The 18,575-nt window shown below is 50.9% G+C and overlaps 1 protein-coding gene across 1 annotated transcript in view; it reads left to right on the top strand.

Annotated features, from left to right (window-relative positions):
- VWF (von Willebrand factor) overlaps positions 1-18,575 on the top strand; it is a 137,440-nt gene that overhangs the window by 35,572 nt on the left and 83,293 nt on the right. The window contains exons 8-15 of the mRNA XM_049624950.1: positions 1,401-1,523; positions 2,406-2,517; positions 3,288-3,334; positions 11,957-12,093; positions 12,516-12,654; positions 13,762-13,862; positions 17,352-17,547; positions 18,182-18,397. Coding sequence (XP_049480907.1) covers positions 1,401-1,523; positions 2,406-2,517; positions 3,288-3,334; positions 11,957-12,093; positions 12,516-12,654; positions 13,762-13,862; positions 17,352-17,547; positions 18,182-18,397 — 1,071 coding nt within the window. The remainder of the gene's footprint in view (positions 1-1,400; positions 1,524-2,405; positions 2,518-3,287; positions 3,335-11,956; positions 12,094-12,515; positions 12,655-13,761; positions 13,863-17,351; positions 17,548-18,181; positions 18,398-18,575) is intronic.

Raw genomic sequence — 18,575 nt, 5'->3', positions numbered from 1 at the left:
TCGGGAAATCTGTTGCCTGGACTTGAGAAACATCCTCCTTCCCTCATGGGACCCTCAGCCATCCTGATCCCAATTCACATCTTCACTGCCTGTCTGTCTGAATTGACGAGGAATAGGGCGTTGTCCCAACTATCCACGGGGTGATCTTGGAGAGCCTGGCAGGCTGTCATTACATCCTTCTCTTGTATTAACCCAGCCTTCCTTCCTCTGGCCACAGTGCTTATCTGTCCCTCCCCCACCCCCCACCCACCTCACTTGGTGACGCCCGGGGTTTGGATCTCCCAGTCTCACTGGGTCCCTCGCCATTGTCATTGTCACCATTCCCACATTATCATAACTGAGTAGGAGCTTCTCTGGTTACCTTGTAAGAAGCTTCCTCTCTCTGCGGACTTTCCCTAGATCAAAAGCCATGCAGATGGACAGTCTGCGATAATCATACAGGTCATCCCAGCTGATAGAGACAGAGTGGGGAGCTGGATATTTACACCACACACGTTTCTCAGTGTGTGTTTTTTCAGTTTATAAATTAGAGCTTTTATCTTTGCTGTAGAGGTGTGAGAAGGGGGTAATTAGCAGCTGGTTTCTCCTCTGTGAGGTGGAGCGGCTGAGTTTTTAGTTTTTTGAAGATAGGGTAGGGGGAGATGCCTGACGTATCTTGGAGGAGAAGGGGTTGGGGACAATCGTTTGGTGTTGTGAAGCCCAGAAAAGAGCGTTGGTGTGTTCCAGTTCTTCAGCTGCTCTGAGCCTCAGTTAGCCACGAGGTCGAGAGACTAAAGAGAGCCAGGCCCTGCCCAGGAGGAGCTGGGTCCAGTGGAAGGGGACAGATGCTTAGGCGATAAGCCTCTGAAGGCAGTCTTGCAGCACAGTGGAAGATAAATGTGGAGTGAATGTCACCCACGTGGGGAAAGTGGGCATGAATGGCGTGCACCCCGTGCTGGGTGGGGCCTTTGATTGGGGCCAAGTTCATGAGGAAAGTGGGGCCCTTAGAGGAGGGGTGTGATGGAGGACACATTTACCTCTTGTTTGGCCCCAGGAGGACATTTATTTTCAGCTTAGAGGAGTTTGGTATTACTTTGAGAGGGTTTTAGGTGAAAGGGACCAAAAAAATCCCAAGCTCTTCATGGAAAACAGATGACCGAGGGGAAGGGGTGGTGGTCCCAGGTGACCCTGTTGAGTCTTGGCCAGGCCTTACAAGATGGAAGATGTTCCTTCAGGGGAGGGTGGTTGGCAGGATGGTCTTGGAGGGCATGTTGGCCATTTGGGTGCCATTGGGGTGAAGAAGGCCCCTGGGGCCCTGAAGACAGAGGGGAGCAGCAAAAGAACATGAAGGCTCTGAGTACATATGAGGCTCTCTCTGGGAGGGAGCTGCTCTGGGGAGACCCCTGGCTTTTCCATTTCAGGACCGGCATGTCCTGCTGGCATGGAGTATAAGGAGTGTGTGTCCCCTTGCGCCAGAACTTGCCAGAGCCTGCACGTCAAAGAAGTGTGTCAGGAGCAATGCGTGGACGGCTGCAGCTGCCCTGGTAATAAACTCATTTTATTCACAAATCCGAGACCTTGCCAGTGCCCTGGGCTTGGGGAAGCCAGATGAAGGCTACTTGTGTTTGCTCCCTATTGCTAAAATCAGAAGCCTTTTATTTATTTTTAAAAAGTCTTTGTACCGAGTGATCAGGATTGAGCTGGCGTTTATTTGTAATTGATGTTTTCCTGTTGTACTGTATCCATGAAAGCGCGTGTGTCTAGGAAACAGAAGGATGGTCTGGGCTCCAACAGTGACTTTGTTTGGGGAGCATGTGACCCAATCTGAGCTGCAGTTTTGTTTTCTCAGTGAAGTGTCAGGGAAGCGGTCTGAGTGAACGATCTTTTAAAATGTCTCCTGGGTTTGCCACGTGAGCTCAACTGAATGAGAGCTTTGCACTAGAAAGTTTTTCTCGGGAGAGACTGAGCTTTGGTGAAAAACCCCGTTTAATTACAGAGAGTGAGGCCTGTGTGTTTGGATTCTCCGGACTTGCCCACTTGGAAGACCTTGAACAAAATTCTCACCTCCTTTCTTCACCTGTGGAACGGAGATTAATAATGCCCTCTCTTTCATTGCATTAATGTGAAAGGTCACCATCACACAACAAGTTTTTGGAGCTTCCGGGGAGAAGCCCTCAGCCTAGACTCCTGACCCCCTCACTGGTAGACCTTGAGCAAAGCCCTTTCCCCCATTTCTTCAGCAGTAGAGAGGAGATTCATAATCCCCCTCTCCCAGGTTGCACAAACGTGGGAGAGCAACAGTGCAGGACAGGTTCTTTGAGCTTCCTGGAAGAAGCACTTGGCTGTGATCATTCGTGGGGATTCTGTAGTTGGGAGATGAGCAATGATGATAAGTTGAGTCTTTGCCTCAATGCCCTTGAACACAGAGGGACAGCTCCTGGATGAAGGCCGCTGCGTGGAAAGCGCTGAGTGTTCGTGTGTGCACGCCGGGAAGCGGTACCCTCCGGGAGCCTCCCTCTTGCAGGACTGCAACACCTGGTAGCTGGGGCTGTGCGCTGTGGGCTGGGGTGGGGGAGGGGGTGCACTGGGTAGTGGCAGGTGCGACAGGACCTGGTTGGGCAGAGGGAGGAGAGGCAGAGATGAGGTGGTTTGGGAGGGTGGAGAAGTTGTTGACGAGGAGTAAGGATGATGTTATGGATGGGCCTAGAGGAGGGGGTCAGGGAAGGAAGGACGCTTTAAGTGCAAACATCATCTCTAGCTTTCCCCCCAAACTATGCTTTAGTTAATGGCTCTCTCTGAAGAAGGACTGTATTACAGTCACCACGCCACAGGCAGTTTTCTCCTTGAATACATAACCCTTTGTTCCACATCCAGGCCTGTTTCCTTTGCTGTCATTTCCTTGCTTGGCTGTCTCCCAGGAGTCCCCATGGGCTGCCTGGCGTGGTCCTGGGTTATCATTTTCAGCAGCCCCCCTGTTCTCTCTTCCCCTAGCTGTGTGGGGGTAGGGAGCAGTTGGGGGAGTAGGAATTTTCTGGGTGGCTGGTGGATTTTCAGGGACATTGGGTCCCCTAGGTTTTCTTCTTCCATCTCTCCATCAGGGCTTCTTCCCCTTGGCATGATCTCCAAGATTCCTCTGTGGCCACAGCCCTGTGCTGTTCACCTTTAACCTCATAAAGATCCCCCCTCACGCCAGCTCCTTTCTCTTCCCAGATCCCTTCCTTTTGGGGGCTGTGTGATGAGCTCTTGATCTGTTCATGTATCCTTGTGTTTGCACAACTACCCATGACCTGTGCTGCTCTCCCCAACAGCATTTGCCGAAATAGCCTGTGGGTCTGCAGCAATGAAGAATGCCCAGGTAGGTGACCTTTTGCTCATCCCCTCCCTCCTCTGAATGGAGAGGTATGTCATCCTTGCCAGACAGGGAGGGCCACATCTCAAGGCAGGGAGGAGGTGGCCTCTGCACCACAGCTGTGGCCCCCTGACTACAGCTGTGGTTTCTGATACCAGCTGTGCTAACCCACTCATGGGCCAGCAGAAGGACATCTTGTGTAGCTGAAAGGGCAGAATGCACCTGGTCTAAGGTTTTATTGTTGTTTTCTGGTCACCTGTTTGCTCAAAGGATTATGGTTGAATGAGCCGTAAGGACTGTGAGGTCACAGTTGACTAGACAAAGATGATGCAAATTCTTTGGAAATTCAGAGGAAGAAGGGCCCAGTAATTCTTTAAGCTCAGAGTGAGAAGTTTCTGGAATGCCTGACAGGAAGATCTTAGAATGGCCCAGGAGCTAGGAAAATCAGATCACCAAATGATTTCTTCTACTCCATCCCCTCCCTGGAAAATCTCCTTACAGGAAAAGTTGCTGTATAATCTCTGCCCTTTACTTGGTCTTCTGTTTGGCCCTAACTCTATTCTATTTGCTGCAACTTTGCCCATTATAAGCTCCCTTCTGCCTCACCCCTCCCCTCCCCAATAACACTGGCTCTTCACTTGATAATTTTCCCTTTTGTGCTCACTCACGTGGTGTTTGCTATGTGTTAGGCTCTGTGCTAGGCGCTTTACATGTGAGTCTGTGAGGCAGGTGCAGTTTATTCTAGGTTTACAAAAGAAGAAGCAGAGCCAGAGAGGTTATATAACTTGCTCAGTGTCACACAGCCGCTAAGAGACAATGACAGGACTCATACTCCAACTATCTGATTTCTACGTTTCTCCTTCCCTTTACTCCCCTTCCTGGTCATCAATCTATTCCTTTGCAGGAAGGTCTTTCCATCCTTCATGAGCTCTGGAGAGACCCCACATTTGGTTAAAGACCAGCTCAGCCTCAGATCGTATGCTGGATACTACTTTTTGGGTTCCCATGGTTTGTACAGTGGAATAAAAAACTGAAGACAAATAGCCAGATAACAGGCTCCCTTCTCTTAGGCCCCAAGAGGCCACATTGGCTTTGGTGGGCTACCAGGGGCTTGAGCTTGGATACTAGGATCATATTTGGGGCCTATGGCTTTAGGGTCATTTAGGAACTTACTCAATGTCCACTATACTGGAAATATTCTGAAACTAGATGGAAAGTGGGCACTAGGGCTAGGTCAACTACTCTGGCTCACGGATGGCCAACCAGCCAGTTTATCCCCTGTGCAATTTAAAATAAAAAAAATTTTTTTTGATGTTTGTTTATTTTTTAGAGAGAGAGGAGACAGAGCGCTAGCAGGGGAGGGGCAGGGAGAGAGGGAGACACAGAATCTGAACCAGGCTCCAGGCTCTGAGCTGTCAGCACAGAACCTGATGTGGGGCTCAAGCTCACAAGCTGCGAGATCATGACCCGAGCTGAAGTTGGATGCTCAACCAACTAAGCCACCCAGGCACCCCTCTTCTGTGCAATTTTTAAAGGAAGCATGAAAGACAAAAGATTGTTCTTGCCACTGATATCAGTGCTCCAATTTAACATTATCACACCCTGTGAAAGACCTAAGGAATCCTTTGAAAGATAAAAGGTTGCTGCAAATGACTTGTGAAAAAACTTTTAATATCTAAATCATAAATCATAAGCATTCACTGTATAAGATCTGTGAGCTACAATGGATGGAATTAGGAATTTACTTAACTGTGTTTTGTCAGATTGACTACCAGATTAAGAATTCTTTAAAAAAATTTTTTTTAATGTTTATTCATTTTTGAGAGACAGAAAGAACAGAGCTTGAGTGGGGGAAGGGCAGAGAGAGAGGGAGGGAGAATCCAAAGCAGGCTCTAGGCTCTGAGCTGTCAGCACAGAGCCTGACATGGGGCTTGAACTCACTAACTGTGAGATCATGACCTGAGCTGAAGTCGGACACTCAATCACCTGAGCCACCCATGTGCCCCCAGATTAAGAATTATTAATTACCACTTTCTATAGGGAGCATCTTCCACCCACCCATCCACTCATCCATCCACCCATCCAATCAACCATCCATTCATCCCTCCATCTACCCACCTACCCGTCCATCCATTCATCTATCCATGCATGCAAACATCATCCATATATCCATCTAACCAACAATTCATCCATCCATCTGTCCATCTACCATCTGTCTGTCCATTCATCCATCCAACCATCCATTCATTCATCCATCCATCCATCCATCCATCCATCCACCATCCATACATCTATCCATCTATCTACCCGTCCAACAATGATTGGAACACTCACTGTGCACATGATGGAATGCTCGGTCTGGAACAGACAATACAATTCCCTGGTCTTCAATTCAAAATTTAGAAGCTAGCTTTGCTGAGGATGAAAGAAATTTTCTTGATGCTTTAATGGGAAGATAACCAGTTCCAACTCTGGAGTCTACTGGGTAGTTTGATATTTTGCCAACACAATCACTAAGCTTTCATTCTGTATATTCAAAACCTTAGCTCTGACCCTCTTTTTCTAGTACTGGAGTTTAGTTGGTCATCTCCCACTCCGTTTTTACCTATAGCATGTAGGCATATTTCTATTCCTTGCCATGATTCAGCTGGCAGTGGGCCTGTCTTATGCCCTCAGTGTGACGATTGCTGGTAGAGCTTCTGATGGAAAGGTTCTGGAAGGGGATATACTTGGCTTTGCTAGTATAGCTAAGAGTAGGCTGTGGCTTTTCCACAGTCCCTGGAAGAGCTGACATTGTAAGCCTTAGAAATAGAGAGCTGGGTTTTGATTCTGTGAGATAAGATGAGAGTGTACTAGTTGTTTATTATTGTGTAACAAATTACCCCAACTTAGCAAACAACAAACATTTATTATCTTAGAGTTTCCATATGTCAAGTATCTGGGTGTGGCTGAGTCTGGCCCAAGGTTTCTCAAGAAACTGTAGTCAAGTTGTTCACTTGGGCTATGGTCTTATCTGAAGGCTCTATAGGGACTGAGGAGGACACGTTGAAGCTTAGTCATGTGATGGTTGGCAGGCCTCAGCGTCTCTCTATGTGGACCTCTCCTTGGGGATGCCCCATGACATGACAGCTGGCTTCCTCTAGGGTGAGTGATGTCAGAGAGAGTGAAGGAGAGCAGTCAAGGCAGAAGCCATGGTCTTTTAAAACCCTGATCTCCGAAGTGACATCCTTCACTTCTGCTGTATTATATTTACTAGAAACAAGTCAACATGTCTAGTCTACACTCAAGGTGAGGGGATCACTCAAAGACATGAATATAGGAGGTGGGACCATGGCAGGGGGAGATTCTTAGCGGCTACCTGGCACAGCACATATGTATGGGGAGTGGGAGGGAGAAGAAGTTGCCCAGGAGAGCATCAGTCTATATAGAGAGGGGCTGGAACTTCTGTTAAATGCTCCTTAGGCCTTCACTGCTCATTGCATCCCTCTGTTCTGTTAAGAGTTAGGGCAGCTCCAGGCATAACTGTGGTTTCCCCCATAGTCTGCAGACTTCCCTTTCTGTAACCTCAAGCTTCCCTTCCCATCCTCTGCAAAACACACTTCCCAGAGAAGTTCTGCTAATTTGGCTCCCATTGAACCATAAATGTTTGGTTAGGATCAGTGAGGAAGGAGTATGCCTATTAATAGTGACTATTCCTCAAACACATAAAGCTCTGGTTAGAATTTCAGACTCCTGATAGAAGAGTGTGGAAGGTTCTTTCTTGCAGCTGGGAAGGTGGGAGTGGAGGGCTTCTCATTTGCCCATCCTGTGTGCATGGACGGGTAGCATTGCAGGGGGCCAAGGGAATGGGCTGTGCACTCAGTCAGCCTGGCTGGGATTCCAGTCCCACCACTTACTAGCTGGGTGACTTCTAGCAAACTGTCTGATCGTTTGTAGCCTCAGTTTCCTCATCAGCATCCTAACACAGGGATGATAACAGCAGCTTCATCTCATGGAAGCTATTGCTTGAGCTTCCAACAAGCACAATAAGCACTCAATAAATGTTAGCCATTTTCATCCTCGCAGTCATAACTGCCTCATTAAGCGGAGTCAGAGAAGGACTGAGACACAGGCACACATGCAGAGGTGTCTGGCCCGGGAAAGGGTGGTGGGAGGCAGGGTGTGGCTGGGGCCAGCGGGGCAGGAGGGTAAGACAGAGCCTGGGCCTACCTTGAGCTTGGCCGTGAGACAGGGGAGGGCCTTGACGTAACTTGTTACTCATTTGGTTCTGGATAATTTCTGATGCATTCTAACACAGCCCTGTAAGTCAACCTTAGGATTCAAGCTGTCTGTTCTGAAGCTTTCAGGAAGGAAGACAGACTTCCTCATTGGCTAACAGAGAGTGATCAGGGCCAATGCCTGTCCAGGGAGAGCAAACTTTCCTAGGTGCCTGGGCTTGCCTGGGAGATCTGAATGCCTGAGTTCATGCCAAGTCTCCTGGGGCCTGCCCCAGCCAATACTGGGGTTTCTGGAGTCACACCGGGCCACTCTCAGGACAGGCCAGTGCACCCCCTTTAGAAACCGGGGCTCCCTTCCACTCAGTCTCCATATCCAGACTCAGTCGTACCTATGGCCCTTGGCATGGGCCCATGTGTGCCCAGGATCAGAATGATATCGGGCTTAGCTCTCACAAAATTAGACTTATGAGAAACTGCAGGAGTGAAGCCATGAGGAGGTGTTGGGTGGTGTGAGTGCTTTGAGCTCTGGAGGCAGACAGAATGCTCATGCTCAAATCCCCATCTGACCACCTTGGGGCTGTGGGCGAATTTCTCTCTGTGCTTTAGTTTCCTCATCTGTGAACTGGGGATAATGAGGACTGCCTCCTGGGAGCAGTAAATGAGATGGTACCTACGGAGCACTTAGAAATGCATCTTGTGCATTTGGAGATTATGTTATTGTGACTTAGAGGCAGGCTATGGTGAAAACTTAACGTTGGGGGAAGTCTGTGTTCCTTTGCTAAAGGCCTGTGGGCTGGCGTTTCTGTCGGGTGCGTGGAAAAGCATGGAAGCAGAATGGGCTGAGCAGAGAAGCCCCTTAGAGGGCTCACTTCCTCCAAACAAAAGGGTTTATTTTAGAAGAGGTAATGTGTTTCCATCAGATGAGAGATATCTTTTCCTTTTTTTTTTTTTTTTTTTAAATCAGGGAGGATCTTTACTCATGTAGTGGGTCTGCTTTAATTCCTGGCTGTTCAGGGGCGCGGGGGTGGCTCAGTCAGTTAAGCGTCCGACTTCGACTCAGGTCATGATCTCATAGTTCGTGGGTTCAAGCCCCATGTCAGGCTCTGTGCTGGCAGCTCAGAGTCTGCAGCCTGCTTCGGATTCTGTGTCTTCCTCTCTCTCTGTTCCTCCCCCACTCACACTCTGTCTCTCTCTCTCTCTCAAAAATAAATAAAGCTTAAAAAGAAAATTCCTGGCTGTTCTACTTTTGGTACTATGTTAAGAATCACCTGTTCTTCATCCATTCACCAAACTTTTATTGCCCACCTGGCCTGTCTGGTGGTGGGCTAGCTGTTTGCTGGGAGCTGCCTTTTGCTGGCTGACCAGCTGACTGGGCATGTCCTGGCTGTCCTACTCTGGGCAGAGTGGGTGAGCATTGCACCCCGTGGCCCATTGTTCTGGCTAATGTCCCAGCCCCCAGGGCTGAGTGCTACCTGGCACTCATCCGTGTTCCCAGCTTACCTGCCTTGCAGCTCCATCCCTCAGTTGTACCGAGGCAATGAGCTGAATGTAATATTTAGGCTTTGGATTCCTGAGAAACTTCAGAACACAGACCAGCGGGGGGCAGAGCAGGAAATCAGATCGGGGGATTAGATTCTAGCTCTGAAAGTTTTGCTTTTGAATGTTTGTACATTCTCTCGTTGACCCCTCTTTTCCTTCGCCTTGTCAGAGATAACGCAAGTCCAGTTTCATACTTAGATAAGAGCGCTCCTGAGAAAACAGAGAAAGGTCAGGGGAAGAATTCCCACCCATTTTATTGCCACAGGGTCAAGACATTTGACACAAAGCGCCATATCACTCTGCAGAATGGTGGGTTCTGAGAAATAGCCATTTGAGAAAGGCTTTCCTGTGACACCAGTGGATTTGGAATTTCATACATCAGCTGGGATAACCCTTGCCCCTACCTTATTGCCTGTTCTGTTCTGCCTTCCATGAACAGTGACCCTCACTCTTGCCCTTCTTTGGGGCCAGTGCAGTGGGAGGACATGATCTGTTCCTACTAACAACACTTCTGACACCAAATTTGTGTGCTTTCCCCCCAAGCCAACCCATTCTTTGACTTTCTGGATACCAACTGAGTGTCCTGCAATTCAGTTCTGACACAAAGACTTGAATCAGTGCAGACCCAACAGATTAAGGGCTCAGTGCCACCAGACTGCCCCACTTCAGATGCTAATCACAAGTACTGGGTTCTCATGGTACCCGCTTCTGTTTGACTTGGCTACAAGTTGGGGGCTCCCACAATGCCTTCTTCAGGTTCAGTAATTTCCTAGAATGGTTCACAAAACTCTGACACTTTACTTACTATTACTATTTATTATAAAGGCTATTATAAAGGGTACAGATCAACAGCCAGATGAAGGGGTGCATAGGGCAAAGTCCGGAAGGATCCTGAGCATAGGAACTTCTGTCCCCATGGAATTGGGGTGTGCCACCCTCTTGCACGTGGAGACATTCACCAACCCAGAAACTTTCCAAACCCTGTTGTCTAGGGATTTTAATAGAAGTTTTATTATGCAGGCATGGTCAGTTATTAATCCCCAGCCTCTCTCCCATCTCTGGAGGTTGGAGGGTGGGGCCGAAAATTCCAGCTCTTTGATCATGCCTGGGTCTTTCTGGTGACTAGCCCCCATCTGGAATCTATCTAGGAGCCCACCAAGAGTGGTTTCATTAGAACAAAAGATGCTGCTGTCACCTAGGATATTCCAAGTGCTTTAGGAGCTCTGGGTCAGGAATCAGGGAGAAAGAACAAACACATATTTCTTGTTATTGCAGAGGGTGATGCTGATAATGATCTGGGCCTCCCTATTTTCTCCTAATTTCTTCTGGGCTGAGTGTAGCTTCCTGGCCCATGCCATTTTGGAAGGGTCAGCTGCCCTGGGGACCAGTCAGAGGACACTCAGTAACCTGAGGCTACTCTCCCTTACCCCTGCCTTCCAACACATACCAAAGGCAGGGCCACACCTGGGCCAAAGCTATGCCTGCTGCACCCTTCAGTGAAAATGCAGGCATGAGAGGCAGGAGGTGGTGGCGGGGGTGGGGGTGGGGGGGTGGTTGCTGTGGAACTTGTCTTGGGCAGATGGGGACCAGAGATCTCCCTGCAGTCTCTGGGAACCCACTGACCGTGCGACTGAGCCCAGCATCAGCCCCTGGGGATGGGTCGAGGTGGGACTGGCTATAAGATCCTTGTAAGAGGAACTTCAGGTTTAGACAGGATTAGTGCTGTGGAGAACAGATGTCTGCTGTTTGGAGGTCAAGGGTGACTGAGTAGGAAGGAGGGCCCCCTACTTTATGGAATGGCCATGGTGTGTGTCTATATTTATTTTTCTAAAGAGTAGAAGGCACAGATGAGAGGAAATACATAAAAAGAGATTTGGGAAGAGATCCAGATCCACACTTTAGCTTCAATGGGTCCATTGTGGGTCCCGGAGATGGGATTGCCCTGAGTTGGGGCAGGGCCTGTAGGGAATCACTGGAGACATTGGCAGAGGTCCCCCCTGCATGGACACTTGCCAGGATGTGTGATCTCTGGTCTGTGGTTCACTGGGCCAATGGCATGGCTGGATTGTGGTCTGGGGGAGGATGGAGGGGGTTCAGGTGGAGAGTGAGCTGAGGGCTCCGAGTTGTGGGGCAACAAAGGGGTGTCCTCGTACCCACCCACAGATGTGTCAGCCTGAGCTAGGAAGCTGGCTTGGGTGGTGGTGAGATCATGGGCAGATGGCCTCCTGGCCCCCCATTGGCCCCAACTGAAGTCACAACAGGGGACTTGCCCACGAGGAGACCTTAGGGCCACCCCTCAGCTGCGGGGTGAGGATGGCACCTTGGTCTCTGCCCTGCTGAGCTCAGAGAATGCCCACCTCACCCCTCCTCTGTCCCCCATCTGGGCTGGCCTTTTAACCTGCTTGCCTTAGGGGACTCTCATGGGTGGGGCTGTGCCCTGTGGCCCCCGCCCCCCCAACACCAGTGCAGAGAAGGGCCTGTTCCTGGACCAAGCGACACCTGACCCCAGCAGAGCCAGATCCTGTGGGGCGGCTGTAGGGAAGGGCTGGGAGTCACAGTAAACTGAGAACAAGGAGCTGCGGGTTCTGGGCTGGGCTCCACCACTGACTGCATGTGGCTGTCACTTCCCTTAGTCCTCCCTTCCATAAAGTGAGACATTGATCCGAAGATCCTACTGTAACCTCTCACGGACTGAGGAGAGGGACCCGAGTTAGAGTCCTCCTGTGGAACACGTTTTCAGACTGGTGTGGGGAAAGAACATCTGGAGTTTCCACTTGGGGTGCCTGGGTTGCACGTGCATTCCACCTTTGCCACCTCCAAGGGGCTTCCGCACCTCCTCCTGCTCTTACCTCCCTCCTCTGTGTCCCTCCAGGGGAGTGTCTCGTCACAGGACAATCCCACTTCAAGAGCTTTGACAACAGGTACTTCACCTTCAGTGGGGTCTGCCAGTATCTGCTGGCGCAGGACTGTCAGGACCACACCTTCTCTGTTGTCATAGAGACTGTCCAGGTGAGCTTGCCTGCCACGAGTCAGGAAGCTGTGACCGGGGTTGGGGCAAGGTTGTCCCGTTTCCTTCGTGAGCTGCCGGGGTACATGCTCCAGAGACTGAAGCAAGGAGGGGAAATCTAGAGGGCACAGGGCTCCCCGCTGAGGATTGAAGTCCCAGACTGGCTTTGGAACCATAGGCCCAAGAGTTCTTTATAAAGACTGGAGCAGGACTGGGAACGGGTGTGGGGAGTCGGGCTCAGGGCCGTGTTCTGGCACACCTCCAGGGGCCCACTCACAGAGACCGCTCCATGAGAATGGAGCTGCTTCTCCTAAGAAGGCCATACGCTGTGTGGGGCTGTGCTCTTTCTCTGAGGAAATGGGTCCTGGGCTGGGGCACTGGGCTGGGGTTGTGGTGACATTGCTCTGTGTGCCGCTCTTGGCAGTGCGCTGATGACCCTGATGCTGTCTGCACCCGCTCCGTCACTGTCCGCCTGCCCAGACTGCACAACAGCCTTGTGAAGCTGAAGCATGGGGGAGGAGTCTCCATGGATGGCCAGGACGTCCAGATCCCTCTCCTGCAAGGTGTGCTCCCTCCTCCTCCAGGCCTGGGGCGGGTGCAGCTCACCTACAGAGCTCCTGCCCCTCAGCAGTGCTCACTGCCCACCTCTTCTGTGAGGAGAGCTAGCTTCGGAGGGGTGGGTATCCTCTATCCTCGCCATGCATCCTTTCAAGAAAGGAAGGCTTCCTGGAGGAGGAGGAGGATGGGTGGAGGAAGCTGGCTGGAGGCAAGGGAGCTGCTCTCTGGCATGGAAAAGGCGCAGAGGGGGAAAGGGGACCAAGAAGGTTTTCACTTGGCTTGAGCCAAAGGGGCGAGTTGAAGGTTGGGCACGGTGGTTGGAGCTCTCCTTTGAGGTGGGAAAGGAGCAGAGGCTGACGTGGAGAGGTTAGGGGTTGGCTGGTGATGGGTCAGACCAGAGGATATCGTGGGGCAAAGCCAGGCGACCCTGTGACCTGTGGGAAGAGCCGACCTGTCCAGTGACTTTGCCAGTTGGCACCACACCCTTTTGAGCAGCGTAATTGCCACCTTCACCCTCAAAGTGGCTGTCAGATCCTTCCTATTTCTTTCCCATGACCTTCATGGACCATGTGACCCATTATCCTGGCATTGACCACAGCACGTCCACCTGTGTTTAATGCTGAGTCTCCCCATGAGGTACATTCCTCCAGGGCAAGAGATTATGTCTCCTACCTCGTCTCCAGTGAGAACTGCTGTATTCAACCACACAGCATCGCTCAGACATGACGACTGAGTAACTCAGCCTAGAAGTGGGGTGCAAGGCCAGAAGGGCTTGGGGAATACTCAGGGGTCAGGGGTTCAATGGGAGGCAGAGCCTCAGAAGCCAAGGATGCAGAAGCCTCTGCCGCCTTCTTGTGGCAGTGGAGTGAATGGCAGGCTACGGCCGGGGTACAGGGGCACCTTTCTACGGCACCCAATTTGTACTACCTCCTGATTATCCTTTCTCCTGAGACCCCGTTAAGCCTCATGGACATCCCCATCTGCCCCCAACTCCTTGATTTCATTGTTACAGTCCTTCGTGAGATACCCTGTCTCTTCCCACTATACATCTGCCTGTCACCACCCTGCCCTCTCCCCATCTCAGCCTAAATCCTGTCCCTGCTCTGTTCCAGGTGACCTCCGCATCCAGCACACCGTGATGGCGTCTGTGCGCCTCAGCTATGGGGAGGACCTACAGATGGACTGGGATGGCCGTGGGAGGCTGCTGGTGATGGTAGGTGCCCTCCCAAACACTGCTTCCCTGTAGCCTGGACCTTACAAAGTTCTTCTTGTGCTCTGGCAGAGCTCTGGCTTTATGTGGTGGGAGAAGAATTCCTCTATCCCCAGGCCCTACGCCCCCAGAATAAGGAACAGGCCTCTCTTGTTTATGAGAGGCTGGTGTTTGTTGTCTGGACACCCCTTGTTTGCCCTGGGGGTTCTCCCTTCTGGGGCTCTGGTACCCCAAGGTCCTCCAGACTGGGCTGGCTCCTGAAGGGCTAGGAGGTAGCCTTTGGTGCCCAGCCTCCTGGCTGCAACAAAGCTGGGGAGCAGGGGGTGTCTCTCAGGGGGTGCCCGCTGTGGGCAGCAAGGGAAGAGCCCATCTGGAACTCGCAGCCAAGGTCCCCTGTTGTGCACCCTGGGGGAGAAAGCCATCCTACTGCCCAGTAAGTTTGCCCTGGGAACTGCCAAATCCCTCCCCCGTCCCTGGGTGTCTGTGGTCTGGGGGGCCACTTCCTTGTGTTCTCCGTGGCCCCAGAGTCACATTTGGGTAGCAATCCATAGATTTCAACAGGGCTTCCTCTCTGGAAATTTCCCAGAGCAGATGGGCAGTGTGGTTGCCACTGCCATTTTTATAAATGAAGGAACCCAGGCTCAGGTGAGTCAGGACATGTGCCCAGGACTACGCACGTGATTGGTGGTGGAGCGGGATCAGCTCTCTGGCAGTGTCATTCCTGCTGGACCAGAGCTTCTCATTTCTTGGTCTTCAGATGACTTTGTACTCTTAAAAATTATTGAACACCCCAAGATCTTTTACAGAGGTTGTATCTGTCAATATTTACCATGTTGGAAATTAGAGAATTAAATACATACTTATGAATTCACTTAAAAAATAACAATAACAATATATCGTATGCCTGAAACTAATATAACAATGCATGCTAATTACACTTCAATTGAAAAAAACCCAAGCAAAAATAACAATAATAAATCCACTACATGTTAACATAAACAATAATTTTTTTTGAAAAATAACTATGTTTTCCAAAGGAAAAATAAGGAGTGAGAAGAATATTATTGTTTTACATTTCTGCCAATTTCTTTAATGGCTGGCTTAATAGGAGACAGCTGGAGACTCGCATCTCCTTCTGCATCCAGTCGTTTGCAACATTATGTGTCATGTAGCCTCTGGAAAATTCCACCGTACACTTGTAAGAACATGAGAGGGAAAAAGCTGAATAACATCTCTGTATGATTAGGAAAGTAGTTTTGGCCTTGTGGACACCTTGAAAGGGCTTCAGGGACCTCCATGCCCCAAAGGGTCCCAAGACCTCAGTTGAAGACCATAGCGCAGGAAGATCTCGGAGAGCTTCTTGTCAGCCTCTCCTCTACAGTTAGAAATAAAACCCATCATTTCTGGAGCAAGAAAGAACTCACCCGGGTCTCATGGTCTTTTGGTTACAGAGTTAGGATCAAAATTCAGGTCTCCTGACCCCCGACTAACTCACCTCCACACCCTGGTCTTCAGAAAGGGTGCCTCCCACCCTGCCATTGGCCATACCACATTCTCTAACCTCTCATGTCACAGTAAGGGTGCTCTTGATCTGAGGGCTGAGCCTACCTCTGGAACAAGCCAAGGAGACCCAGGGGACAGAGGAAGATACTGCCTTAGTGGGGATAGTGTGACAGCAGGCCTGGGGGTGACCAGAGGGACTCTGTGGGGGAATGAGGGTACTCCCGGTCTGGGAATGAGGAGGAAAGAGAAGATGCTGAGGCACAGGTGGAGGGAGTGAAGACATCACCTGTTTTGCTGCTCAGGTCAGGGCTGGCCTTGACCGCAGGCATTGCGTTTCAGCTTGTGCCCTCAGAAGAACCTCATTCATTCACGAACTTGCTCAGTCATTTGTTCAACACATAGTTAGTGAGTGTCCAGAGGCACCATTCTAGAGGACAAGGCTACAACTGTGAAATTCCACAGACAAGGATCCCTGCCTCACTTAATTTATGTTGTACTGGGGGAAGACAGATGATAAACCAACCAAACCAGTAAATTATATCGTATATTAGAAGGAAATCCTGAGGAGGTGAATAAAGCAGAGAAAGGGACAAAAAGTGTCAGGGTCTGAGCATTTACATTTTAAATAGGGATGTTAGGGGGCACCTGGGTGGCTCAGTCAGTTAAGCATCTACAGCTCAGGTCATGATCTCATGGTTCATGAGTTCAAGTCCCGCTGAGCTGTCAGCACAGAGCCTGGAGCCTGCTTCGGATTCTCTGTCCCCCTGTCTCTCTGCCCCTGCCCCACTCGTACTCTGTCTCTCTCTCTCTCTCTCACAAAAATAAAATTTAATTAAAAAAAATAAAAAAAAATAGGTCAGGGAAGGCCTGGGTGCCTAGTGTGGCCAAACTTGAAATTTGTAAGGCAAACAGGGAAACGTTACTTTATTCTCTTCTAATGGCATTTCCTTGGGTACATTTTATATGGGTCCGGAACCTTCCACTAGATTGTTCATCTTGCATCCTGTGAAGTCATAGCTGGAAGCTGAAAGGGGCTCCAAGAGATGTCCGTAGGAGCTCAGTTCTAGTGCATGATGGTTTCAACACAGGGAGGTCATCTGGCTGTGTTAATTACATGCAGAGCAGGAGTCAGGATTCTGGGGTCCCAGACCTGGTTCCATCTTTGAATCAGGGCCGTCTCAGTAGAAACCAGCAGCTGCCCCAAGCTGTAAAGTGTGAAAGGCAGGTTTAACTCCCCAGCTTGTCTGTGAGTATGCACTTTGGGCTCAGAAGGACGGAGAACAAGCCACATGCTGATGGCCTAGAGTTTGACCTCCAGAACCATCCTGGTCACCCATAGTGGGCTGCCCCAGATTCCTTGCTGACCCTACCTCCTCTGATCACACCACCTAGAGTCCTCCTTGGTCATGGTCCTTTCTTCCCAATGACACTCAGCGGCTGAGTCAAATTGAGATGGGAAGGTGTTGTTCTTTGTCACTGGGACTACTTGGACCATAATGGATTCAGCCTGCTTCACCCACACGTGTGACCGATATAAGTGTTCAGTAAAGGGGTGCTGACTTTGCACTTGATTCCGTGGGTGTCAGGGCTACCGCGTCTCCTCTGACAGGCGAGGGTGGCACAGAGCCCTCTGGACTAGGGCTCAACCTGGCTACTACTTCTAGCTCTGCCACCACCTCTGACCTTAGGCCAGTCATTTTCCTCTCTGGGACTCAGTGTTGCCATCTTTAAATGGCTATATCTCTAAAATGCCCCCTGGCAAGACTGCTCTCTGGGGCTGATTTAAGAGCAGGGATATTGCTGGTGGTAAACCTACACTACAGTTAGCTTTTCTTCCCTCTATAGCCTTGGACTCGGCTACGGTTTATTAAGTTCGTATTTATTTTTCACCCCGGGGAGCTCTTTTTGATTACAACTATCTCATTAGTGACTGGAAGCTGTGGCTGCTTTGGCCACCACGGCTCCAGGGTAGTCTGCCTCTCCCTGCAGCTGTCCCCCATCTATGCGGGGAAGACGTGCGGCCTGTGTGGGAATTACAATGGCAACAGGGGTGACGACTTCCTCACGCCCGCTGGCCTGGCCGAGCCCCTGGTGGAGGACTTCGGGAACGCCTGGAAGCTGCACGGGGACTGTGAAGACCTGCAGAAGCAGCACAGTGATCCGTGCAGCCTCAACCCGCGCCTGAGTACGTAAGCCTGGGGGGCAGGGGGGCCTCGTGGAGCCCTGAGGTGTCTCCCGGGTTCCAGTGCATTCCATGGCACCAGTGCCCCCACTTTTGGGGGACAGGGGCACTTGGCTTTTACCATCAGCATTTGATTATCTGCATCTGGATCATTTATTCTTCTACGGCCCTTGATTGTGCACCCTCCGTGGGCGGAACCCTGGGAAAGACGAGAATAGTACATGTTTCCTGTCCCTGGACCTTCGCAGTCTGTTGGAGCAGCAGCCACACAGAATTAAATTGTCGGAGGATAAATGCACTGGGGTGGCCATTTGCAGGTTGATCTGTGACATCATTTCAGCCCTGCATTCATTTCCCTCTCTTACCCAGCCCATCGTGGAACTATTTCTCCCGTCTGTCCGTGGGTGGTGTGCTCTGGAAATGCAATTTATTATGTATTTAAGCCAAACGTAAAGTTTATTGGTTGCAGGAGAAAAATCACAGTGATTTCCAGTCGCTTTGCAGCGCGTGCTGCCGAGGGGGAAGCCGGGTGGGGGATTTCAGAGTGGGATTGGTCACTGCCGTCCAGGGGCGGGAGCTGCGAGGGCGGGGGCGGGGCCCCGGCCAAGCCCGTGTGCTGCTCTCTCTCCCGCCACAGCCAGGTTTGCGGAGCAGTCGTGCGCTCTGTTGACGTCCTCCAAGTTCGAGGCCTGCCACCGCGTCGTGAGCCCTCTGCCCTACGTGCAGAACTGCCGCTATGACGTCTGCTCCTGCTCCGACGGCAAAGACTGTCTCTGCAGCGCCGTGGCCAACTACGCCGCAGCCTGTGCCCGGAGAGGCGTGCACATCGGGTGGCGGGAGCCCAGCTTCTGTGGTGGGTGCCCTCCCTGTCCGCCAGCTCTCGCACAGCCCAACCCCGCACAGTTCTCCTCGGATGTTCTGCGTGCGGCTCGTTCTTTTCACGGCAGTGTCTCTGCATTATTGCTTTCAGAACCGGGCCCAAGCGCATTTGGCAAGCATGGGTAGTGAGAACTGTTTATTTGCAGCCGCCC

The sequence above is a fragment of the Panthera uncia genome, chromosome B4 (genome assembly GCF_023721935.1).
Source record: "Panthera uncia isolate 11264 chromosome B4, Puncia_PCG_1.0, whole genome shotgun sequence".
Taxonomy (NCBI): Eukaryota; Metazoa; Chordata; class Mammalia; order Carnivora; family Felidae; genus Panthera; species Panthera uncia.
The sequence above is the reverse complement of the archived record's forward strand: the minus strand, read 5'-3'. Positions and strand labels throughout refer to the sequence as shown.